Raw genomic sequence first — 24,024 nt, 5'->3', positions numbered from 1 at the left:
CTGATTGCTCTAAACGCGTTCGTTTAGTAACTATGGTGTTGTGATCAAGGTGGAAACAATGTCAGCGGACAAAGTCCCCGCTGCAGATTGGAAGACGACGAAGACGATGAGGAGGAGCTTTGGATGTGTGGGCAGCTGGTGACTGGATAAAAAGTGGTTTTGGGACGATGCAAGAGAAGAAGACCAGGGTCAGTTTCAAGGCCTTTCCAGGACTTCTCTGTGGAGGTGAACAGAGAACCCCGAAATGCCAACGAAGAGAAAACAAGGTTTCATCTGGACCAAGACGTGTTTAATAGTTGAGATGTTTCAGTTTGGATCAAACGAAAATGAAGGTTCATGTCTGTTATATTGTTTCACTTCAGGCACAGTGTACGAGTACACATTGTACATTGAACCTTCAGATGGGAAGGCTGCAAGCAATCCTACGACATTTGAGTTTAACTATTTCGTGTCCTCCTCCCTTCTTCTTGTACCGCGGCTCATTTTCGCTTTAATGCCGCCTCAACTTCCTGCAACTGGTCCGAGAGACACCTCCTCTTTTGGACGGGCTACATTTTGGTCCGAGGAACCTTTCACACCTGTTATTTTGGTTTGGACCAAACAAGGTAGGTGTGAAAGTCCTTTAGTCACCTCTTGTCTCATGCCCATAGCGTGGCGTAAAATATTGGCAATTTTATGTTCAGAATTGCCTTCAATTGTAATTCAGGGTCTACAATTGTGGTGCACTATCTGTTTGAGTCGCACCTCGTCGTGGTGTCCCGTGGCTCCGACGTCGACCTCTTTCCGATCGAGGTTAATCCCTGGAGCATGCACACGGAATGAGCCGTCTCCAGCTGAGTGGCAGGTTTCACTGTGGGGGGTTCTGGGGCAGCCGGAGGACACAGACTTCCTCTCTTTATTTTCCTCCCAACCACTTTCCTCTTTTCCATCGCATTTCTTATCTGCTCCCTGCTCCTCCTCTGCATTCTGCTCAGCCGGGGGGGGGGCCCGCTGTGAACAGGTGTTATTCCCCTTGTCAGGGGCCCCCTCTTGAAGGAGATAGCGGGGAATGAAGTTGACGTGGAGATGACTGGGAAATCAGGTCAGCATCCCAAACTCACACACACACAGACACATAAACACACACTACACACTGCCAAGAGTGTCTCAAAATAATGATGTCACCGACGGGGGGTGGACAGGAAAATAAAGTAAATGCGAGCAGAGGCATTTGTCCAGGTAGAAGATGTGATGAGCGTGAGGGAGGCCTGGACAGACACATATACGGAGGAAGATAGAAGATGTACATAAAGAGGGGGCGTGGAGGAGTCGGAGGTAGAGAGGGAAATGAAATGTAGGGTGGAAAATGAGAAGCTGGCAGGACGGGGGCAAGTCATATCCCCCATAATTGTCTCTGCCACACCTTGTTAAGCGACCTGCTCGGCCCCCCCCCCCCCCCCCCCCCCCCCCCCCCCCCCCCCTACTCCTCTCCTGGGCCCTGACACACTGTATTCCTCACGAACAGAACGGAAGGAAAACGGGGAGGGAAAAGCAGAAGAACGGAGGAAAAAATGATCTGCAGGAGGCAGCGCCGCAAATTGTTTCGGGCTGAATTGCGCCGTCACGCCGGCTGGGCAAGGAAGACGCCCGCGAGAGGAAGGAAGACGACGCGTACTGTAAAGAGGGATTAGCTCAAACAGCAGGGGGAGGGGCATGAATATGGAACAAAGTCAGGGCCGGGTCAGACACGACTTTGCAAAAACTTCTTTGTGTTTGGTTCAACTTGCCCGAATGGCATTATCGGAATGGAAGTTTCAACATTTGGGAGTTACTACATGAGTTTTTTGCCTTTGTTACTTGCGTCAAATGAGAAGATAAATATCTCTTTGTTGAATACAGAGATAGAGCTGTGGGGTTATTGCCAGAACTCATCATGATGTTCCTTCCAAATCCCAAGTCCAATAAAGCTCACAAAATAGCACATTGTGTCTTTATTGTTTAAGAAATATGCAAACTAATATGAAAATGACTCGTGTGATTAATAACCAGGGACACTGACTCGATGGCGTCTTGTCGATCTTCTCATTTGACTCTCGGAGAGAAAGCTAATAAGCATTTTTTCCCCCCCCAAAATGGGTAACTGAGACTGGTGGAAAAGAGGCGAGAGAGAAACTGGGACGTTGCAGGGAAAGAGAGATGAGGAGAGTTAACGGAAGAATGAAAAGCCAAACATCCGGCCGGCATCGTAATTGAGAAATCCGGGGAGGCTCTTCCTCGAGAGGTTCACGACAAAATGTCACAGCGGACGAGGAGAGTGATGGAGGACGGGATCGATTCCCTCTAGTTCCCACCGCTTCTCCCCTCCGTTGGCTCCACCTCGCCTCCCATTCACGCCTTCCCTTCTCCGTCCCCGCACGGTGACGGGACAGTCCGTCGGGGTGACGGGTACTTTAGCTGCCGAACTGCTGCAGCTTACACGCACGCGTGTGTCCACACCGCCGCTACATTACAGTACAGAAAAAAAGGTCAGGCGTCAAAATTAGCAGTCTAATGGATCGGCGTGAGGTCGGCCTGGGACGGAGTTAAATTCCCAGCGTGAACTCCCCCCTGTGACTCGTTGACTGACTGATGTTCGTTTCCACTCTTCCTCCAGGCGTTGGACTCCACCACCTCTCACTTAGGCCACTGTGCATCCCCTGCCCTTTGCATGTTCTTTCCACACGGATGACTGTTTTGGACGTCCCGCTGCGCACCAGCTCGCCTGTTAGTGCACTTCAGATTTTAACTGCAGCAAAGGGGAGGGCGGGCGATGTCAGAAGGCTTTACTGTAAACGGACGACTGGGCTAAAGAGAATTCTGTGAATGAGGGGGCGTTGCACCTGCTCAGGTCGATGTGGATTGTTTTGGCGTCACGATGCGTTGTGATGGTGATGGCAGTGGTTTTTCAGCCCATGCACCACGTTTCTGCTGGTTTTATACTGGTTTGCACCCGCTGATGTCCAGATAAGAGTCGCCTCCGTTTCTCACCAGGTGAAGTCTGTGCTTAGCTGACAGGTCGCACGACTCCGGCGTCCCCATCCCCATCTCCTGCGGCATTAGCCAACGGTAATGCGGCTCCTCGGCGGGGACGGATGATGGCAACACGCTCCGCGGGACGGAATTAGCGCTGAGCGTTCCAACTTTCCTTCCCTGCGAGGCAGTGGGGGCCTTTTATCCCATCATTATTGGCACAGACAATGGTGTGGTTAATCTTTTTAAGACAACACGGCGCAGGGCCAGGAGGGAGGGGAGGGGAGGGAGGGAGGGAGGGAGGAGCCGTCCAATAATCTCATCAGAGACCATTGGACATACACTGATGGAGGAGAGTTCCTCCCTTACATGTCGAATCATCCTCCTCCCCTGGCGCCTCTCAGCGCTCTCTCCTCACCTGTGTTACTCCCCCCATCCCCCCCCCTTATCCCTGTCACTGTGTGTGTGTGTGTGTGTGTGTGTGTGTGTGTGTGTGTGTGTGTGTGTGTGTGTGTGTGTGTGTGTGTGTGTGTGTGTGTGTGTGTGTGTGTGTGTGTGTGTGTGTGTGTGTGTGTGTGTGTGTGTGTGTGTGTGTGTGTGTGTGTGCATTAAAGGAAGGTGTCAGGGAGCTGTCGGATGAAAAGTGTACATGTAAGGTGAATGTGTGAAGCTGCAGGCGTGTCAGTGGACAGACTGATGCTATGAAGTGAAGACAGTGATCATCAATAAGTGGAAAACCTCGTAATCGTACTCGTTCTATTGGATTCAGTCGGACTCGTCCAGCTGAGAGACACACTCCGGACGGTCCTGAAACATCTGACCTGATTTCTTCATATCAGCATCTTTTCCAACATAAATCATATTCATATTCCCAGTTTTGGAACCACATGGGTAAAATAAACCTGCCGCTACCTGCAGTTCGTCCTCAAAAGGAAAATCCCAAAAGCCTTAATCTCACTCACTCACTTCTACCAGGATTTCTTTACTTCCTGTGGATTCATGTCTCAGCTCCTACGGCACAAGAACATAGAGAAGCGTTACTAGAAGAGGATTGATACAGAAAAGTTTAACCCCATTCCTCCATACCCAACCCAGGGAATAGCCACAACTTGTTGGGACGAGAAAATTCCTTTGTTCCGAATAACTACAGGGAAAGTCTTTCAAGGTTGAGCCTGTGGAATACATGTAGTGTTTTAATCCATCGGCGGGCATAAATGAAGCCGTTCTCAACAAGCCACTCAGTGTAAATTCACCGGCAGGACGAGTGTCGTTCATGCCGGTCGTGTGCAGCCCACAGGCCAACGCAGGACGGCGTTCCACAGCCATTTCTGTATAATTACGACCTTATCACGGGACACGTTTTAACATCAGAAGACACCACATTTTGGTTGCCAGCCCCGAGGTGGCGAAACTGTGATGAACTGTCGAGAATAGCAAGTGTAAAAAGTGTGTGTGTGTGCGTGTGCGTGTGTACGGGACCCCAGGCTGTGAATAATGATCATAATTTCATGGTGTGTTTTTGTGTCGGAGTGTGTCGTTGTTAGTGGCTGCATAATGTTGCAGCCCGTAGCCACTGAATGTCAGAGAAGCCGAGGTCTCTGGCTGGCGCGCACACATGCACACACGCACACTTGGTCTCAAAGCCCCCTTCCATAGAAAATCTATGTCCCTATTTTTAGAGCTGTTTGCCTCTTCCCTATTCCATCTACCTCTCAATCAGTGATGTCTCTGTGTCTGCAGCAAATCGAATGTACCCCCCACTGCCAACCAATCACACACACACACACACACACCCCGTAACTGTGACCTCTTAATACAAAGCAATGTCATGTCTCCCTGTCAACGGCTCATCACGTCCCTTGTAAGCAATTCAAGACATATGGGGGAAAAATACATATTTTTAGAAGACTGCAGAGGTGAATCGGTGAAGTATTTCAGAGTTTCAAGGAACATTAGAGATATTTCTGAAACATTAGGACATTTGTCGTAGCATTTATTACTGTATCATTGTAATCATATTTTGACAATGCAGTCGTATTTTTTCTTTCAACCCTTGTAATGGTGTGAACCCGGGCAGGTGCCTGTTCTCGTCACCCTCTCGCCGAAAACATCAGTAACTAGACTGGTACTAGAAATCGCCAACGCTCGTGCCGTATGTATTCCAGTCCAACTGTGAAGCTCCGATACGACGCGACATTAATGCTCAAACTGCCTTTTTTTGAAAAGTGAGTAAAAGCCCAAATATCGTCACATTAAAACATTTTCCTCAATTTCAACGTCGCAGTTAGATGTCCTGACGCAGATAGAGGAATAATTGCAAAACACGGTCCTTCCACTGTAACTGTAAAAGTGGTGCCATCCCCCGCAATTTACAGACGTGACGCACGAGAACATTTGCACCAGATCCCACATGGTCACACTCACAAATGTGCTCTTCTGTTGCTTGATTAGGGATTCAGCGAGGCATGACACCGCGGCGTTTTGTCTTGCGTTCTCTCTTTCCCCTTCATTTCTGAAATAACAGCCGCATTTGTGCAGTAACGCCGAAGTGCAGAGATCAGAGTAGGGAGGGTAAAGGCCGCCTGGCGCGTGAAACATGTGCTGCGGGTTGGTCGGCTGCCCGGGTCCTGTGGAGCGCAAAATCAGCCACAGAGGGGCCAACGTGACCGAAAGGAGATGAGACATAATAAAGATATATCCATAGGGTTTTACACTGCAACAATTATTTGCCTCAGAAATTTTTATTTTTTGCAAAGGAAGTCAAATATCATTGAGAGAGTCGAAAAGCGTAGAGTGAATTCAATCCGTGAAACTGGCTGATAGAGCTTCAGGGCTAATGAAGAGTAGGAATATGATAAAAAATATTACTTGTCAAATGGAACTGGCACGACAGCCTGACAAGGGAATGTGTACGATTTAGAAATCAAGCATGAAGCTGTAGACTTCATACTTGACGTCGGGCATGAAGTTGAATTCACTCTTCGCGTTAGAAATGGAGAAAGATTAAATGAAGTTCTGAAGAAAGATATCCATAAGTGCGGCGCCGTGAACGTCTTCCCCGGAAAGTTCCTTTAAAATGTGAGCTTATCGCATCGCACTGCTTTAGGAAAACGGACAACTTCCTACGCCAGACTTTTAGTGAGGCCATTCATAATGAACAGCCGTGGACCAACACTCTTCCAGCACTTCAAAGTATAATCAACATATGTCTTTTTTTTTATAATTCATGAAATCAATACATTTAGCAAATATAAAATAGACGTATTCACCCAATTTCCTTCCTTTTCCTTATATTGTCAATCATTCAAGTTTTTACCTAACCATTAGAGATTCAAATAATAATTGAAATATAGTAAAAAACTTTAAAAAATGTCCTCAGCCTATATACAATTACGACGAAATGTAAGTGTGCTATAGACATTTATGCTAAATAGTGAGGTTTAACTGAAGGAATGATTTGTAAAATATGGGAAATACATTGATTTGCTTTTTCCGAGTCAACTCTCACGTCTGTATGCTGAATTCAAAGCTGACGCCAGCAGGTGGTTAGCTTAGCTTAGCTTAGCTTAGCTTAGCTTAGCGGGCAAAGACTGGAAATGGGGGGAAACCGTTAGCTTAGCTCTGCCCAAAGGTAACGAGTCGGCCCTCCAGTGCCTCTGAAGCTCAAATGTCATATCACGTAACACCAACGGGGCATAAGCGTTAGCTCGTCTACATGCATATTAGCATGAACGTGCTATGCCTGAATGTCTAGTTTTGCAAGGGGAGACTACATTCCCAGCCAGGCAGTTTTACTGTCCATGTAGAACACGACACCAACGTCCAGGTTTCTATTTCTGGAGCTTCTCGGCTTTGTATTTTGTTCACGACAAGAATTGGTTATGCTTTATCATTCCATCTGTGGGATTCACTGTTTCCGGATGCAGAGGGGGAGCTGGTCGTTCTCCCAAGTCATTCATATGTGATGGTGTTTGTCATTTGGCCGCAGGCGATTTTGACTTGGCCGGCTCCGACTCTCGAAGCTGTCAGACCCACGCCCCGACACCCAGAAATAGCCCTTGTGCGTTTCTTGCCTTCAGTCCAACATCCCCCCCCCCCCCCCCTCATGTCAGAGGCCTGGCTGCCGCCTCTATTCCTTCCCTCTCTTCCTCCTCTCCCTCCCTTGTCGCCCCCTATCAGACACTTCATCTGTGAGTGTTTTATTGCACTGTGTCCTTGCAGAGAAGGACCTTTGGGCTGGCTCCAAGTATCCCCCAAAAAATATAGCCCCCCCCCCCCCCCCCTGAGACAGTGTTTGCGAGGGTGCATGACAAGTGAGACCAGCCAACTCCCCTCTTCCTCCTCCTCCTCCTCCTCCGGTGACCAAGCTCCTCCTCCCGTAGTCATTTTGCACTCAGCAATATCGCTCACGTCTTCAGTGTCCCAGGTTTTCTCTGCCTTCTTACCAACATTCCTTGCAGCCGCCTCAATGTTTGAATTGTTTAAAGAATAATTCGTTTTTGCACAAAAGAGTCAGGTGACGAGTTTGAAAATTGGAGCCCATCACAGATAAATGGACTCTAGGGCAGATAAATCTACAGATTATTTACTCTATTAATAGATTCATTATGTTTCATTACATTTTCTTTTTCTTTTCTTTTTTGAAACCTAAAGATATCCAAATTAGTGTCATATTTAGTATTTAAAAACACAAAATCCTTAAATGCTTGAAACAGAAAATCTTTTTTGCTTAACAAAAGAAGAAGAAAAACATCAAAAACTGTCATTTAGTTATCCAAAGATACGCTGACTTGTGTAGATTGATTAATTAATTAAAACGTGCAGCTCCAAAATTGGCATTATATTTAATTCATTTTCAAACTGAAATTTAAAGAATCTGTGGTTATTACTTATTTGAGTCCAGTGGAATACACCTATGTTTTTGTTAAACTGAAATTGCTGCATATTTTATCTGTATTCCGAATATTTTCTCCAGTTATTTTCCTAATTATTTCAACAGAACGTCAAAACCCAAAGCAAATGATCACATTGATTGAATACCAAAATTGTTGATCGCTAATTGTTACGTCAAGACATTAAAATCTGTGAGCCGGTTGTGAGCCGGGATCTCTGGTGAACTGTGGTGTCGCGGCTCCAAAGCAGAATGCGACCGCGTCGTCGTTGCTGACGGGCCCCTGCAGGGCCGAGCGCGGGGGGCTTCACCCTCAGCATCCCTTTGCTGTTAACTGCGTTGTCCGTCTGAGGAGAGTGAAAAGGGATGTCCCTGTTGTAAAAGGAGAGAGACACAGTTGCAGCACAAAGGCGGCGGAGGCATATGTCGCCTTTCTCTGGTGTTATTGGCGTCTTTGGACAATAGGGTTTTAAGGGCTGGCGTGACGGTGTGTAATCTGACAGGACGCAGGCTGGGTCTTGTGTGATTCCCCCGGTCGTCCCTTCCTCCACCTGCAGCGGGGCATCAGCTGCTGAGTCTGTCAGAGACACACACACGCACACAAAGTAATAGGCCGTGTGTGAGGTAAACCTGTTACGACTCTTGACCCCCCCCCCCCCCCCCGGGACACTTTCCTTGTGCCGTTAAACTCGGTGCAGCCAGATGAATGGGGGAAAAAGGGATGGAGTTTTCATGGAAAGTGCTCGTGTGTCATGTGTCGCATTTTTTTTTTTTTTTTTTTAGAAAAAGAGCTGGAAAAGAGAGCTGTTGAGCAGGGGTTTTGTATCCATGACAACAAGTGAGAAGAGCGAGAGTGGCAAATGGGGAAGCGGGGTCGGGTGCATGAGACACTTTGAGTCCTATAGACCTGAGAATGTGACAGATCCACATGGATCAGGGAGGGATCTTGCCACCGTGGGCACATTCAATCATGTCCTCCCCTCTCGGAAATCCAACACACACCCCGCTGCCCACTAGGTGAGTGTAACCCGAGAGACTTACCGTTCCCACGGCGATGGATGCGGGTCGCGCGAGACCACCAGGTTGGACCCCGGAGATGGACGGCTGCAGCCCTGCTGTGGAAAAAAATTCGGATAATGAGACCCGGCGTCCGGCTTCGTGACTACCTTGGATTCCTCTTTGCCGCGGTATAAATAAACCCGGCTGGACATCCCGCTCCGAGCCCTCACCATGAGTTACTCGTCGTCGCAGGAGCACGCGCTCCCCCGCCAGCCGCCATCTTTCACTTTGACTTTGTTTATCTGCATGTTTACGCGTGTTCCCGTCCAGCGGAGGAGACGTCCGACGCCCACGTCCTCCAACTGATATTGTGAAGTCATATAATACTTTATTGACCAGTCTGTTGCTGTGACCCCCCCCACAACCCCCCTCCTTCCTCCAGAGTCAACTACGGCCCCGTGTCCCTTGAGCTCGCAGCGATTTAGGGGTCGATTGCTCGGGCTGAAGGCTGAACACGGCGCGTTTCTTATTTATTTTCTCCAATCCACCGGGAGTAAATAATAGTGGACGAGGTAAATGTGACTGGTTTTATAACTGGTTGCTCCGAAGCCGGCGGACTGTATTAATGGCATCTTTTTCGGGGGGGTCAGTCAGAGGCACAGTGGAGGCGAGCTGAGCGCAGGGTTGTTTCTAATGATTATGTTCATTATCCGCTAATGTGTTAAGAAGCAGTCAAAAAACTGACGACCAGCGTTTTGTCCAACCCACAAGTCCAGTATCCCCGAGTTATGACCCTAATTGTTTTAAGCACTTTTTTTTATTTTTGGCTTCATTATTTAAAAGCTAAGATAATAAAAAGGGACCTGAGTAGAGCCGTGAACATGTATTACCTTGTATTTTTGTTGAAAACTTTTCTACTGAGCAAAATAAATTTGGTTGTAAACATTAAAATATTAAATCAAATTAATTTTTAAGCAATCCTCATTAGTAATCTTGCTGTGCCTGCTGCTTCCTGTTAACTCACACTAACTCTTTCTCTTTGAAACCATGACATGGATGTTTGTTATGCAGTCGTAATTAATCTAAATGTAATTAATGACCCATCATTGACAGCCACTCTGTGTCTGTCCTCCCATGTTTCATCATTTCTATCTGTCGCCGAGATCTGATTGGACAGAATAAACCGAGGATTGTGACTATACGCAATCATTCAAACTCTAGGTGCATTAAACATCACACATATCAATCTCCGTCTGGAGAAAAAAATAAAACAACCCTGCTCCTAAAAGTGTCCTTCGTGAGCGGCTCAGGGACGGAGCCTGAATTCAGATGCTCCGGATGAGTTGCTGTCTTTCTCGGCACAAGGCCGTCCCGTCTCCCGTCGCCGCAGTGTGATTGAACGCAACGCGGGACACTTGCATTGCATCCGGTGCACTGGTAGTTTTGGGAAGAACATGGTGCACACCTCTCCCTCTCCCTCTTCCTTTCTGCGGGGCCCAAAACCGAGGCCCACTCGGACAGACATGTAATATTCAAACGGCATCTGGCACAGACGCACCAACTCTCACGCTCGTGCCTTAAACAACTTGTCTTGGGCTCATACGTACAAAAAAGTCGCCAAAGTGGCGAGTTTTTGTGCGATCCGGTGCGTTATTTCTGTCTGGTCTGTGCAATATGGAGAGTCCGACGTCAGCTGTTCCGACACCGTCACGCGGTTATGAAACTCCTCCTTGTTTATGAAACCTTCAGCCTTTTCTGTGAGCTGGTCAAGTATCCTTAGATTTGCTTGCCCCCGCTGGATGAAAAGAAATGAGGAGAGGAGAAGTCGACGTTGTGAGAGAGGAGAGGAGGACGAGGAGGGGGGCTCGGGGGGGGGGGGGGGGACGACACGTAGGCCTCATGGGTGTGGAATATTAAATCTTCTGTGTGTTTGTCATCGGATTGGCAAGAAAATCATTGACAATTGTGTTTGCTGGCTTTTCTCTTCTTCTGTGATTGCTCTGGTACAGCAATAATCAGGACTATAATGAGCGAGGCCCATAATCCCTGCACTTGGTGACAGAAACCAGGCCTGCTTAATTAAGGCGCTGATTTCCCACGAGGCACCGGGGCCTTCCTTTCTTTCTTGTTCCTCCCTTGTCCTCTTTATTGGCCTGAGTTTATTTGGGATTTCGAGTGACGGTGTTCCCTTGATCTGAAAGGGCAAGGAAATGGTGGAGGCCGTGGAAAGGAAATGTTTTTGTCTTTCTTTTTCTTTTTTACTTGATCATCCTTCCTACTCTTTCGTGTCGAGTTCTCCTCTCGACAGTTCATTTCCCGCCCCTTCTGTTTAGTTCAAGCGAGGTGCAGATTACGTTTCCTCCCGAAACTTTTTAAGGATCAGGACTTCTCGTAATCCTGCCCCCTTCAAAGTCTCCGCGCTGCAGCGAAGTGTGCTGCCTTAAAAAAAAAAAAACAAGACTTCAGTCCCTGAAGAGGGCGTCAAGCGTCCGGGAAAGCACTCGGTAGATCAAGGGAAGGGACGGAGACAGGAAACTTTCAAGAAGATTTGGAAAGGTTGTGCTTAGTTCAAACTAGAGAGCCCGGGGCCCGGGGGGGTCGGTGGCGGCGGCGGCGGCGGCAGGCGTTTTATACAGAGGAATGGGGAGAGAGAGGAAAGAAAGGTCGTAGCTAATTGCAGCACTTTTGGCTGCTGCTCCGGCCAAGAGTTTCTGACACTTCCAGTTTTCTGTGGAAAATCTTCCGACATTGCAGAGCAAGAGTCGGGGCGAGCGAAGGGTCCGCCTGCGCCAACGGAGGAGGCAGAAGTGGAAGTGCAGATCGGACAATCGCGCGTATCACTTCCCGTGATATGTCACACCACCGCCGAGCCATTGTATTATTTAGTGTTTGTGGAATGAAAGCCAGAGAGGAGACCAAAGCAGTAAATCTGCTGTCGGAGAAGAGGAGGAGTTGGGGGCCGGTGGGGGTAAAGCTACATTTCAGCTGCAGTGTGGTTTTGGCCACAGAACAGATGGAGAAAGAAGCCGGGCATCTGCCTCTCCATCTCTCTGGCTCCCTGCGCCACCTCCACTTTCGTGTCTCACTCCCCTTCTCTGTTTTCGTCACTTCTTCCTTTTGTCCCCTCCTCCTCCTCCTCCTCCTCCTCCCCCTCCGTCTGGAGCTCGACTTGTGGGGAGAAGGCCGCGGCTGCAGGCGGCCCGGTGCGGCCGAGGTGTGAACCCTCTTATCGGCTGCCAGTGGCACGTCCCACACCAACGCTCCGCTTAATGGCGCCATGTCTGGCACGTTAGCATCAATAAGTCATCGTCACTTGTTCATTTTGACACATTAGTGTAATTCACTTGAGCAGCGTTTGAGAGAAGTTCCTGTCTCCCTCGCACAGCTCTTTAAACGGCAGAAGCCTCTTTTAGTTTTTATACATGGGAATGTCAAGCCACTGCCATTACACAGAATGACAGCCATTTTGTATTTCACACCTTAGAGTAAAAAAAAAAATTAAGATGAAAGGTTTGCATTTTCCATAACTCATTTATGAATTTATTGAAATCAAGACACCGCTCATGTGTCTGTGACATCCTCTCACAGCTTCCACAGCTGTTCATTTGTGAAAAAAGGCCTTGGAAAATACCTTAGCATCCTTACCGGTGAGCATTTTGCTTTAATATGCATATTTCAAGGTTTTCTCTTTCAATAGCTCCCTCTGAAGATTTATGTGGTCTGTACCACTTTGGATTCCCTGTGTGTGTGTGTGTGTGTGTGTGTGTGTGTGTGTGTGTGTGTGTGTGTGTGTGTGTGTGTGTGTGTGTGTGTGTGTGTGTGTGTGTGTGTGTGTGTGTGTGTGTGTGTGTGTGTGTGTGTGTGTGTGTGTGGCTTCATGATTCAAATCCCGACAACATTTTGTTTTCCGCGAACTGTAATGCTCTTGCTTGTCAACTGTGCCGGAGCCGTGCGGTAAAGTGATCCCCAATTTAGCTAAAACAACACATTAGGGAACGCCCATGACAAACTCATGCTGTCAGTTGCTTCTCTACAAATCTCTCTTTGGCCCCAGAGAGTTGCTCAATTGAAGTTCAGGTTTTTGCCCCGGCCCCTGGGAGCGTGCGTTACACCCCTGATAGAACCAGCGTCGGGGCAGCTCGTGCACAACAGTGCGAAGAGAATGTCGTATGAATAAAAAAGAGTGGAGACGTGTGAGCATGCATGCACACCTGTGATTCTTTGTGTGTGTGTGCGTGTGTGTGTGTGTGTGTGCGTGTGTGTGTGCGCCCGTGTGAGCACTGTAACACCCTCGTTGTCATTTCTGTCAACACGCCACAGTGAAACCATTCGTAATTCGCCACCATCCACTGCACCGACAGCAGCACAGTCCCTGTGAACACACTCTGATTTGTGCTTGTGGGCACAGCAGGTGTTTGATTGTATCCCTATCACCCTGCGCACACACACACACACACACACACACACACACACACACACTGGCCCTTAGCAGCTTCCCCAGTGGCTGATTCCAGATGTTGCAATAGATGGATGAATTATTGATTATCATCACGGACAAATGCAAATGGTGCTCAACGATCCACACGCACACACACACACACACACACACACACACTGCCCCCTGGGTGTCTGTGATTACGGCTAATGCGCGGAGCGGTTACCTCCATGTTGTAAGCGAAGGTGCGTCTCTCTGTGTAGGAAGTTGTCCGTGTGCCAGGGCTGCAATTACTGTCCGGGGTGAATCAGAAAAAGGGGTCAGCCTTGTAAAAATACAGCATCGCTCCACAAATACCGTGTGTGACCTGCTGTTCTGCTCTGAGTTTTATGAGGTTGTGGCCAAATTTTCTATCCGCAACAGAAAGTCAGAATCACGATGTACTGTAACAGCCCCTAACACAGTATCTTCCTTTTCGTTATGAATGAAAACACATGGATTCCCTCTGCCTTTTCGCAATCTGTTAAAGTCGCAGAAACACTGAGCTCCAGCGGCCCACCGTTTACCGCGACGTCTCTCTGCATGTGCACCAAGTTAATTGACGTTGTCAGGCTCCAGAGTAAATCAAACACTTGGCGTGTAATATGTGTCACCGGCTCAAATGTCCTCGTGACGCTTACATGGCTGGTGATTATTACCTGATTGTTTTTATTGACTTTCCACTGTCCCTTGTCAAATTAGGGCCCCTAACCAAGCTCCGGCACGGAATCAGATCTAATTGCACATTATAGACATCGGATTTTTCAAAAAAGAATATTGATGTTGCTCTTAGACGTTGTCACTGAATCAAGCAGAGATTACTGAGCAGCCGAAGCAGACAACCGCCCCCCGAGAAATCCAAAGGAACCAAAAGCTCAAGGTTCACTGTGTGTATTGATTGAATTTCTTTGGCAATATTCAATATTAATTGGCATGGCCTAAAGGTGGGGTCCTGCTTTATTACACAGTTTTTAACGTGCCATCTTAAAGCTGCTATGGTCAATTTTTATCAACAATGGACGAATTTGTTATGTATAATGTGAAAGGGGTCGTTCTTATTGACAAACTCGCAGAGATTTAGCTTCCTTCAGCTCATTGTTTTTAATTTTTTAATAAGGTCCAGCAATCCTGAAATCCAATGAAGCTGCACCAAATTGTACAAACTTAAAAATAGCAATCCCCTAAATATTTTTTCATCACGATCCATAAATAATTCTGCGGGAAAAAGATGAAAATGAAAAGAAGACAAAAAATGCAACTCACAATATAAACTAAAGAGATTAAAAAAATGTATTCTGCCCCTTTGTCCGGAGCAAAATTGAATGTAACCTTTGTCGGCCCAGGTCCCATCCTTCCAACAAGTTTTGTGGACATCTGTTCTGTAGTTTTTTTTTGCGAAATCCTGCTGACGAAAATGAAAAACAACAAATAAACACGGACACACCTAAGAGGTGCCCATACATGTCAATGTTGTGCCTCAAAAATTTCTGTTGCTATAGATTAAAAACTGCACGTATTGCTCAGAAAGTGGAAGGAACAGAAGTCCGGCAGTCAAGTCTTTTCCCCCAGGGCAACTTTAGCAGTATGGCTGACTGACCCGCTGAGTGTATGGCTGCATTTTGCATGTGTACATGGTTAGACAGTTATCATGCGGGGCCGCATTTACGGTTTGCAGCCGGGGGGCCCCTGAGTGCGTTCGCCACGGCCCCCGTTTGTGTGTCGGAGTCCATCTCTTCTCGCTCCCGATGAGAAAGTGAGGCACACCATTCCGGGCAGCGGCACGGCAGACATCTCGGAAAGCAATCTGAGGAAAAGCCCCGCTGGTGAGATGTGAAAGGGAGAGGATGAGGAGGGATGGATTGCTCTTCTGCGTGCGGTTGCACTAACTGGATCTCAGATTGGAGTCTTCCCCCCCCTTTGGCAGGCGGGCGGGATTCACACCAAAACTGCATTTTGCACCGGCCAGAGAGAAGGGATTTAGCTGTATGCATTACATCAGCAGTTGAAATACATACATTAATTCCTCTGGATATGCTCGGATTAGGAGATTTATGTGTGCACGTCTGTGGGTGTGGGGTAAGAGTGCGTGTCGCTGCCTCGACTGACACGAGCCGCGCTATATGTCACGGCACTGGGAGCCAGCGGGACGTCGGGGAATGAGCCGCCATCCATTATGAATGCTTCTATGTCACTTATCTTATTAGCCCAAACCCCTGCTTTCCAAACGCCCCCCCCGAATAACGTGCGTACAAATTGTGTTTTTGCTCGGATGAGGAGGAAGAGCGTCTTCCCCGTGAGATTGTCAGCCTCATAATAAAGTGTGTCATTCCTATTTCAGGGCTAGCTGCGCCGCTGTCGACTGTTGTCGACTTCGGCGGCGGCGGCGGCCCGCGGGGGGGAAACACTTTCTGAGGCCTAAGAGAGCGGATCCAGCAAGTGTCATGGCTCGTCGCGAGCACTGTCGGTTTGTTTTTCCAATTCTCCGGCATCAGGCGCCGCGAAGCGCGCGACCTGCAGGTGGTGCGGCGAGACGGGCCCAATTGAATTCAGTGAGGAGCTACTCCGCCATGAGCCGCCGCCGCCGCCGCCATGTGGTCGAGGCGCAGAGACATCTGGGTGCTGACCACTTCACTGCCCCGCGCTCGTCAATAACTCTTTAAAAAGATCAATTGGGGGCGATCAGTGGCGAGAACGCCGCCGGGGGGCCGAGGTGCCGCATCGAGCTGTTTCTGTGCGATGATGTGAGAACGGGCCTCCCCCCTCCAGACATTTGACTTCATTAAAGGGGCGTTCTCCTCAAACCAGCAGGAGCAATAAACTCGGCAATGAGCCGCTCCTCTTCTTATCTGCCTCGCCTCCGCCGGGAGAGGAGAGGAGAGGAGAGGAGGGGGAGAGGAGGGGGGGTCCTGGCGGTGTCCAGCCAGCCGTTCCCATTTGAAAGTGTTCTGACCGAAACATCCATAAAAATCGATTTAGATAGCGACAGTTTCTTTCATTTATCGGTCGCTCACCTTTTTGCCCTTGTGAAATGTCCGTTTACACATTTTCACAGCCTGATTGATTACACGCCGCTGTTTTTCAGTTCATTGTGTTCTTTTACCCGCCCCGCCCCCCCCCCTCCCCCTGTTCCCCTTGTATCATGACGCCCTGATAAATGTGGTTGTCATGACACCCGTGGCAGCCACTGAGCTCACCGCGGGCCGTCCGGTGTGTCGAGTCCAGCCGGCCGCTGCCACTGACAGACAAGGCCTGGTCCGGAGCAGGCTGACCTTTGACCTCCTCACCTTTCTGCCATGCTGATTATTAATCCGACTTACAGTGCACTTCCTGTGTCCCTCCATTGCAAATTAACCTTTTCTCTTCTTCTTCTTCTTCTCTCTCCCTCCTTCCCCCTCTCTGTCCTTCTGTCCCTTTTCCTTTTCTTTTCTTCCCTCCTTTTACCCCCCCCCCCCCCCCCCCCCCCCCCCCCTTTCGCAGCAAACTCATTCACGTGAAAATTATTGACGACGAGGAGTATGAGAAAAACAAGAACTTCTTCCTGGAGCTGGCCGAGCCGCGCATGGTAGACATGAGTCTGCAGAAAGGTGCGGTACTGATATTTATTTCATCCTTCTCTCTGTCTCTCGCTCTCACACTTTGTCGGTGTCCCTGTTTGTAGCCTCCGTCTCTCCCCCGGGCGCCTTTGTCTCGCCTTTTGTCTGCTTCCTCTACCTGAACTTTCACTCCGGCGCCCCTTTAATAAGTGCCCCTTTCACCCCTCTTGCCCACCCCCCCCTCTCTCCTTATACACAACCGTGCACCTGAGAAGCCTTTCTTATTGCCACGCTTTCATATTACATCCGCAAAATCATTCCAATCGTGAACCACAATCTCCCCAGACGCCGGCGTCCCCTGCATGAAATGAGAACAGGGAGCGTAGGAGCTGCCGTCGTTCCCCGTCCCCGCGGAGCGCGTGGCCATTATTATGTAAAGGCACGTTTTGCCCAAATGCGTCTAGCAGCTATTTTTAAATAAACTATGTGTCTGCTGTGGTGACGAATGCAAGCGAGTTGCTGTCGGTGAAATGAGATTATTGATTGTTTAGTTTTTTTTGCCAGATTAGAAGGTGTACACCTCACAGGATACGGAAGACTAACTCGATGAAACTAAGGAGGTTCTATTTTTCCCTCATATTCACTGGTGTGCAGTTCATATTGAGGTCGTGTATTCTTCTGGCAGGGGCCGCGTTACTCAGCAGGATTGTATTCCACCGCACGACAAGCTTGTCTGGAGGCTCTCTCTTTTTCCCCCCCCCCCCTCAACAAGGTGAATATAAAAATAAAAAGTAGGACAAAGAAGAATTCAAATCAAGGCAAGTTTTCATCACAAGTTTAGTTTGTTGTTTCTGTTGTTTCGGTAATGTCTGCTGAAAGAAGCCAGGAGGCGGGGGGGGGGGGGGGGGGGGGGGGTTTCAAGACGCACCGTTATCTAATGCGGTGTTATCTAACCACGCTCAGGGGACGACGGGAGGGAGAGGTTCACAAGCTGGTGCGGGATCCGACACTCGGCGGTGTGCGTCCGAGCGCTGCAGCTCATTGCGTCCACGTCATTGGGTCCGGCGGCGCCGCCTGAGCGGTGCCGGCTCCCCGTGTTCTCGGCAGTAAGAGTCACGATGGAGAGCAGGTTTCTTTCTGAGTGACGGCTGCATCCCACACTCCTCCACCTCCTCCTCCTCCGATCGTGATGCCTCTTATATCTGTATTCCTTCCCCGTGCTGGTCCAGGTTTCACCCGCACACATGCTGATGAGCACAAACAAAGGCCGCCTGTCACACTCACTCTGGTAATATCACTGATTTGAAATGATTCCACTGTAGCATTTGCTCTTAAATTCCCCCCAAAACTCGCCAACAATTAATGCAAATGCAATATTCCTGGGTATAAATGCACAAATGCATGCACACTGTAATATTACACCGGTTATTATACTAATTAGCATCCTCGTGTATTACTGAACCTTCAATCCCCCGCAACCAACCTAATTCCAACCGTGCGGTCGCTCGTCTGATCTCAAAGGAAGACTCAGTGATGCTGGAGAAAAATAATTGATATTTAAAATCAATGAATGTTTTCTGACTTCTTGGAGGTGGAGCTTTTCCTCTTCGGTGGTAACTAGCTGATGGTTAGGTTACATTTTTTAAAAACCTTTTTCAGGGGGGTTACTGGTCTTTCCCCCAAAAATGCTGCTGCCCATATTTTAGTCCAATCAAAATGTGAACTCAAGTCCAGGTTTATTCTGAAGAGATCAAAATGTTTGCTTTGGGTCATGAACAGGGGAAGGAAAGAGAAACGCTGTAACTATTCTTTGTACATGTATCATGTACATTTAAGTTAGTCTTTCACTTTATCTGTCATCTCCGCGATACCCCTTTGCATCACTTCTCTGTCGACATATTTGTGTATGCATCTGTTACACAAACGGAATTAGGATTTTGATGGTCCTGATCCTGGGAAGATGACACGGCCACTGTGCCACTAATGAAAGCGCAGACAGTGTTGACAATGAGTAATACGAGACAAATCCACTTTATTTTTTTTCTTTTAAACGCAGGAGATAATGAATGTTTGATCAAGGGGTAATAAATGTTTGATCTTCGTGTGATGAGGAGGTAATGAAAAAGCTTTTCTGTATTATTTCCCATGCAGGCAGCATCATCTTTTATGAATGCGCTCGTGCTGATGAAATCGCTTTGATTTGAAATTAGAGAAAAAACACAAGCCGGCGTTAAGCAGGGGGGTTACACACACACACACACACACACACACACACACACACACACACACACACGTTCTCCTGTTGCCGCGGTAGGTTGCTGCAGGATCGCGAAGCAAAGTGAATGATATGATAATTTCTCACTTTTCATATGTAATGTGGCGATTATATTGTTGTTCATAACCGCTGATGTGGGGCTGATTGGGTTTGTTTTTCTCCTTATTAAAGCCGGAGTGGAGGAGCAGAATTGATGAATATTCCATGAGAGTCTTTGTTTGGTTTTTGTTTGTTTGGTTTTTTCTTTTTCTTTTTTCAATTGCGACGCCTTGCTCCCATTTTACGAGCAGCCGTTCCGCAAGAAACACAAATCTAAACTCTTGTTTCTTTACTTATTATCTTTCTATCACGCATGAGACAAATTAGGAACGCAAAACTAATTGTCAGACCTCATTGCAACTCTCTGATCTTTTTTCATTTATCACGAGCCGTTACATCATCGTCTCTCATTGCGGCGTCTCGTTGTGGGTCTGTTCACACGCCGGGACGCTTGATAGCAGAGTCGGCCACGGTCCGACTTTTGGACAGTGTGTGAATAGCGAAAGCAACCATGGGATATATGGGGGTATATTTTAATATTTATTTTTATCTTGTTTTTACTCTGTAGCACTTTGAGATTGCTTTCAGCACTGAAAAGTGACCTGTAAATGAAATTTATTATTATTGTTATTATTAGCAAAAGAGAAATTTGATTTGCTTTCATTTTGTGCGTCCTTATCGTCTCTGAAATGATGGACCACAGTGCATTTATAGCATCATGTTTTCTCACTATGCAGCCGTTTGACTCAAATTCTGACGTCATGGTGTCAACCAAAGAAAACTGTAGGCATGAAGCTGTCCTTTTTGACTTTAGTAGTAGTTTAGCTCAGGCCTGTGTTCCAACGACAAGGGTGATTTGTTATAGCACGAGACAACTGACCCTATGGTTCTGGGAAGAAAAAAAAACGGGGTCAAAAGAACAGATTGAGAAATAGAAAAATGAAAGGACAGAGAAATCTTCTCTGAGGTGGATGAGAGGGAGAGGATGGTTGAGGGGGTCGGAGCTCACCGGGGAAGCCTGGGGGCTTTCAAATGACACTGCGGGACGCGTGTGCTTCAAAGCAGTCGATGGCATCATCATCATCATCATCATCATCATCATCCATGCATGGTGGTGGTGGTGTGTTACAGTGTTGTTGCATGGACTCGTGCAAGTGGGTTTCTTCCATGTGAACATAAAACTGAATGAGGAGGAGAGGATCAAAGTAAGAGTGTGTGTGTGTGTGTGTGTGTGTGTGTGTGTGTGTGTGTGTGTGTGTGTGTGTGTGAGAGGACCAAAGTAAGTGTGTGTGTGTGTGTGTGAGAGAGGACCAAAGTAAGTGTGTGTGTGTGTGTGAGAGAGGACCAAAGTAAGTGTGTGTGTGTGTGTGTGTGTGTGTGTGTGTGTGTGTGTGTGTGTGTGTGTGTGTGTGTGTGTGTGTGTGTGTGTGTGTGTGTGTGTGTGTGTGTGTGTGTGTGTGTGTGTGTGTGTGTGTGTTAGCGCATGCATGCATGCATGGCTGTGGGATTAATGCACCCCCCCATCTCCCCCCCTGCGGTAATCCATCTCCCATCCTGCCACTTTCCATTCAAATCAGGCCCAGCGTAGGGAAATGTGCCACCCGTCAGCCCCGGCGCTCGCACTGAGCTCTCGTGGCATCTGAGGGCACTTCACATGCTATTGTTTGAGCTCGGCCAGGTCTCCTCCAATCCCCTCCATCACACACACACACACACGCACGCACACACACACACTAGCACACACACATTCATTACCTCCAAATGAGTCATATTGTGGTGAACGCTAAAACCAAAGCGACCGCGAACGAAACCATTCCGATAACGTCGTCGTTACACAGTGTTACATCTTCACATTGACTATAAACACAAGTATTCAATAGGTATGACTTTATGTTTGGGGAATGTGTAAATGGGTATATACCGAAATTACCTTGCAGGAAATTGGATTGGAAAGGAAATCAGTCTGAGCTACAAATTAACTACAGTGCTCACCTAATTTAAAAAATAAATAAATGTGCTGCTGCTGATGGTCATCATTATCTCAACCTTAAGACGTACTGACTGAATGCTCCAGCTTCCGTCTGCGAGACTCACTCCAGACTAATAAGTGGCTGTGACACAGCAGCAGCAGTACAAACCGTCGTCGCTGTAATTTCGGCTGCTTTTCTTGTGTTCTAGTAAAAGTCCCTCTGGTGTAGTAGCAGATTTTTTTCTTCTAATCTGTGTGTGAAACCTTCCAAAAACCAAAGATCTCTGCTGAAACAGACACACAGGAGCATTTCAGTAACATACAGTGTGTACAGTAGAAACGCAGGCTGATCTTCACTGTGTTCATCCCAAGAAAGGGGGGGTGGGGGGACTCTATGATTCCCATCATAGAAAGAACTTATTTTATACTCATATTATAGCAATATGTTCATTTCGTAAAATATGGTCCAATTTAGAATAAAATAGACGTGAAAGCACGGTATGGTATTGGGACATGGAAAGCGTCGGATTGACAGCTAGTACCGTCCAATGGGTCATCCCCTGCTCCTCCAAATATGGTTGCTACCGGTTTCAAAAGACCAAGATTGCGTTGATCAAAATACCAAAACTCAAGGCTTCAGAACAGCTGTCAACCAAAGGGCGACGTCACGTCGTGGGTTGCCACCTCAGTATACCCAGCTTCATTTAAGATTCGAACACACTCTCTCTCTGGTTGCTCTGCTCGGGGGACCTCACGTCTGTTCAAAGGGCCGAAGTGCTCCATCCTGGAGGCCTGGAGGACTTCTAAATGACGGGTATTGAATCAATTAGCTGCCTAACTGGGCTGAGATGAAGACACCATTTCCTTATCGCCAGCCCCGCCGGCCATTACAGATGGCATGGGGGGGGGGGGTATCTCCCGGTGGATGTGCCAGGAGGTCAGAGTGAAGCTGTTGATGGTTTTTTGGCAACTTCACTGTGATCGAAGGAGGAGGCAGCATCACGTCTAGAAATATACACTGTAAAACATAATGTAGAAAGGTAGCAGAGTCAGATAATACACACACACACACACATATATATATATATATATATATATATGTGTGTGTGTGTGTGTGTGTGTATTATCTGTGTATATTATATAAATATATATATACACAGTATATAAATGTACGGTTTTTTGAATTTGAATTAGTTTTGACTTAAAGTCCACTTCAAAGCATATAAATATGAGTTGTTGAATAAATAAGTAAGTGAAATTGAATGAAATCACTATTGTGAGTTTAATCAAATTATTATATTTAGTTCCTAAAGAATTATGATCATCAGCATCAGCAGACTTTCATGAGAAGTTTATGAGTTTTTGTGGTTTGATGAAAACATATATGAGGGGAACCTTCTGTGTCTTTAACATACCAAAGGAATTATTCATTTTCCTAATAGTGAAAATAATGGCAGTCATGAGGAAGATCTGTATTTTCCTAGTTTTGTATCGTCACAACTCAGAAGGACGATTTCGACATCACATTTTTAAAGTGAAAGGAAAATCTGCATTTTAAATTGAACCATCTCAAAACATTTTATAGTGTAGAAAACGTTGAGGCAGTAATGTAGCTATAAGCACAACAAACATTGGATGAGTCGTTCAGCATCATTTTGACCTCAGTCATTTTGTCTGGAGGATGATTGCTGCAGTAAATGTTCTGGTCCTTTATTGTGTTTTCATGTTAAGCTCATTCAGATTTAAAAAATAATAAGTTGTACTGTGTGTGTGTGTGTGTGTGTGTGTGTGTGTGTGTGTGTGTGTGTGTGTGTGTGTGTGTGTGTGTGTGTGTGTGTGTGTGTGTGTGTGTGTGTGTGTGTGTGTGTGTGTGTGTGTGTGTGTGTGATGGATTATGCTACCGTGTACCTCCCACGGCAGTACCAGCATGTAAGGACACATCTGTTACACTGCGTCCCATGGACAGAGGTATGCACATTGACTATTTCAATCGGCGTGCCGAGATCGAGCTTCTGAAATCCTTGCGAGGACGGATAGCAAGTGGATCATCTTGAGATCTGTCAATTTAACAGCATTTGCTCATCAAATGACACATTTTACACGGGTCTCGGTTTAATTGTGCTCAATATAGGCTCGCGTGATGTTAAACGAGGGCACGTGCCATCATACGCATCATTACACAGTGAAACCTCCCGCGAAGCTATCCATTATTACCTTAGCTAATGACGCACAGGAGCCGCTGATCTGCTAATTCCCGTCTCCCGGTGCCTTTTTACAGTCAGTTTTCCAGAGGCTCGTCGAGCTCTGCCCTTGTTCCAGGGACTGACGGCGGAGAGCGGCGAGACCTCGGCCGAGCGATCGATGGGGAACAGCTGCCGCTCGCCGCAGAGGCGGTGACCTCGCTACCTGTTGGCGGGCGATTCGGGGACCTGGCCCCGAGACCTCGGGTCTGTTCTGTAACCATGGCTCATTTGAGGGGTGGAGGATGGACGAGGACAGTGGATTGACATTGTAGACTTCAGAAGCTATCTGCGAAGTTAGGCAATATTTACACACGCTAATTAAAGTCTCCATATTGATTTCCCCCCTCACACAGATTTGACAATTTCTGCGCTTATCTCAACTTTCTTTGGGAGGGTTATATGAAAAGATCCACACCGCTCTCGTATTCGAGGGACCAACCTTCGCAGTTGGCTTAGCGAAGGTTGGTCCAGGGGGGTCCACCCATTGCATCTGTCTTTGCTTGGGAACGGAGGGACACATTTATCCGTTGCGTTTAAAAGGAGCCTTCCAAATGGGAACGCCTTGTCGCGCCCGCCGTGACGCAAGCCGTCTTCAAATGCCGCCTCCGAAGGA

At 47.5% G+C, this 24,024-nt stretch overlaps 1 protein-coding gene across 3 annotated transcripts in view; it reads left to right on the top strand.

The window, feature by feature from the left end:
- slc8a3 (solute carrier family 8 member 3) overlaps window positions 1-24,024 on the top strand; it is an 88,083-nt gene that overhangs the window by 39,042 nt on the left and 25,017 nt on the right. For 2 of the 3 annotated variants that reach the window (XM_035610596.2, XM_035610595.2), the window contains exon 3: window positions 16,830-16,936. The exons of the other annotated variant lie outside the window; for it this stretch is intronic. In XM_035610596.2, the coding sequence (XP_035466489.1) occupies window positions 16,830-16,936 (107 nt within the window). The remainder of the gene's footprint in view (window positions 1-16,829; window positions 16,937-24,024) is intronic. 3 annotated transcript variants of the gene reach the window in all.

Source organism: Scophthalmus maximus, chromosome 15 (assembly GCF_022379125.1).
Source record: "Scophthalmus maximus strain ysfricsl-2021 chromosome 15, ASM2237912v1, whole genome shotgun sequence".
Taxonomy (NCBI): Eukaryota; Metazoa; Chordata; class Actinopteri; order Pleuronectiformes; family Scophthalmidae; genus Scophthalmus; species Scophthalmus maximus.
The sequence above is the reverse complement of the archived record's forward strand: the minus strand, read 5'-3'. Positions and strand labels throughout refer to the sequence as shown.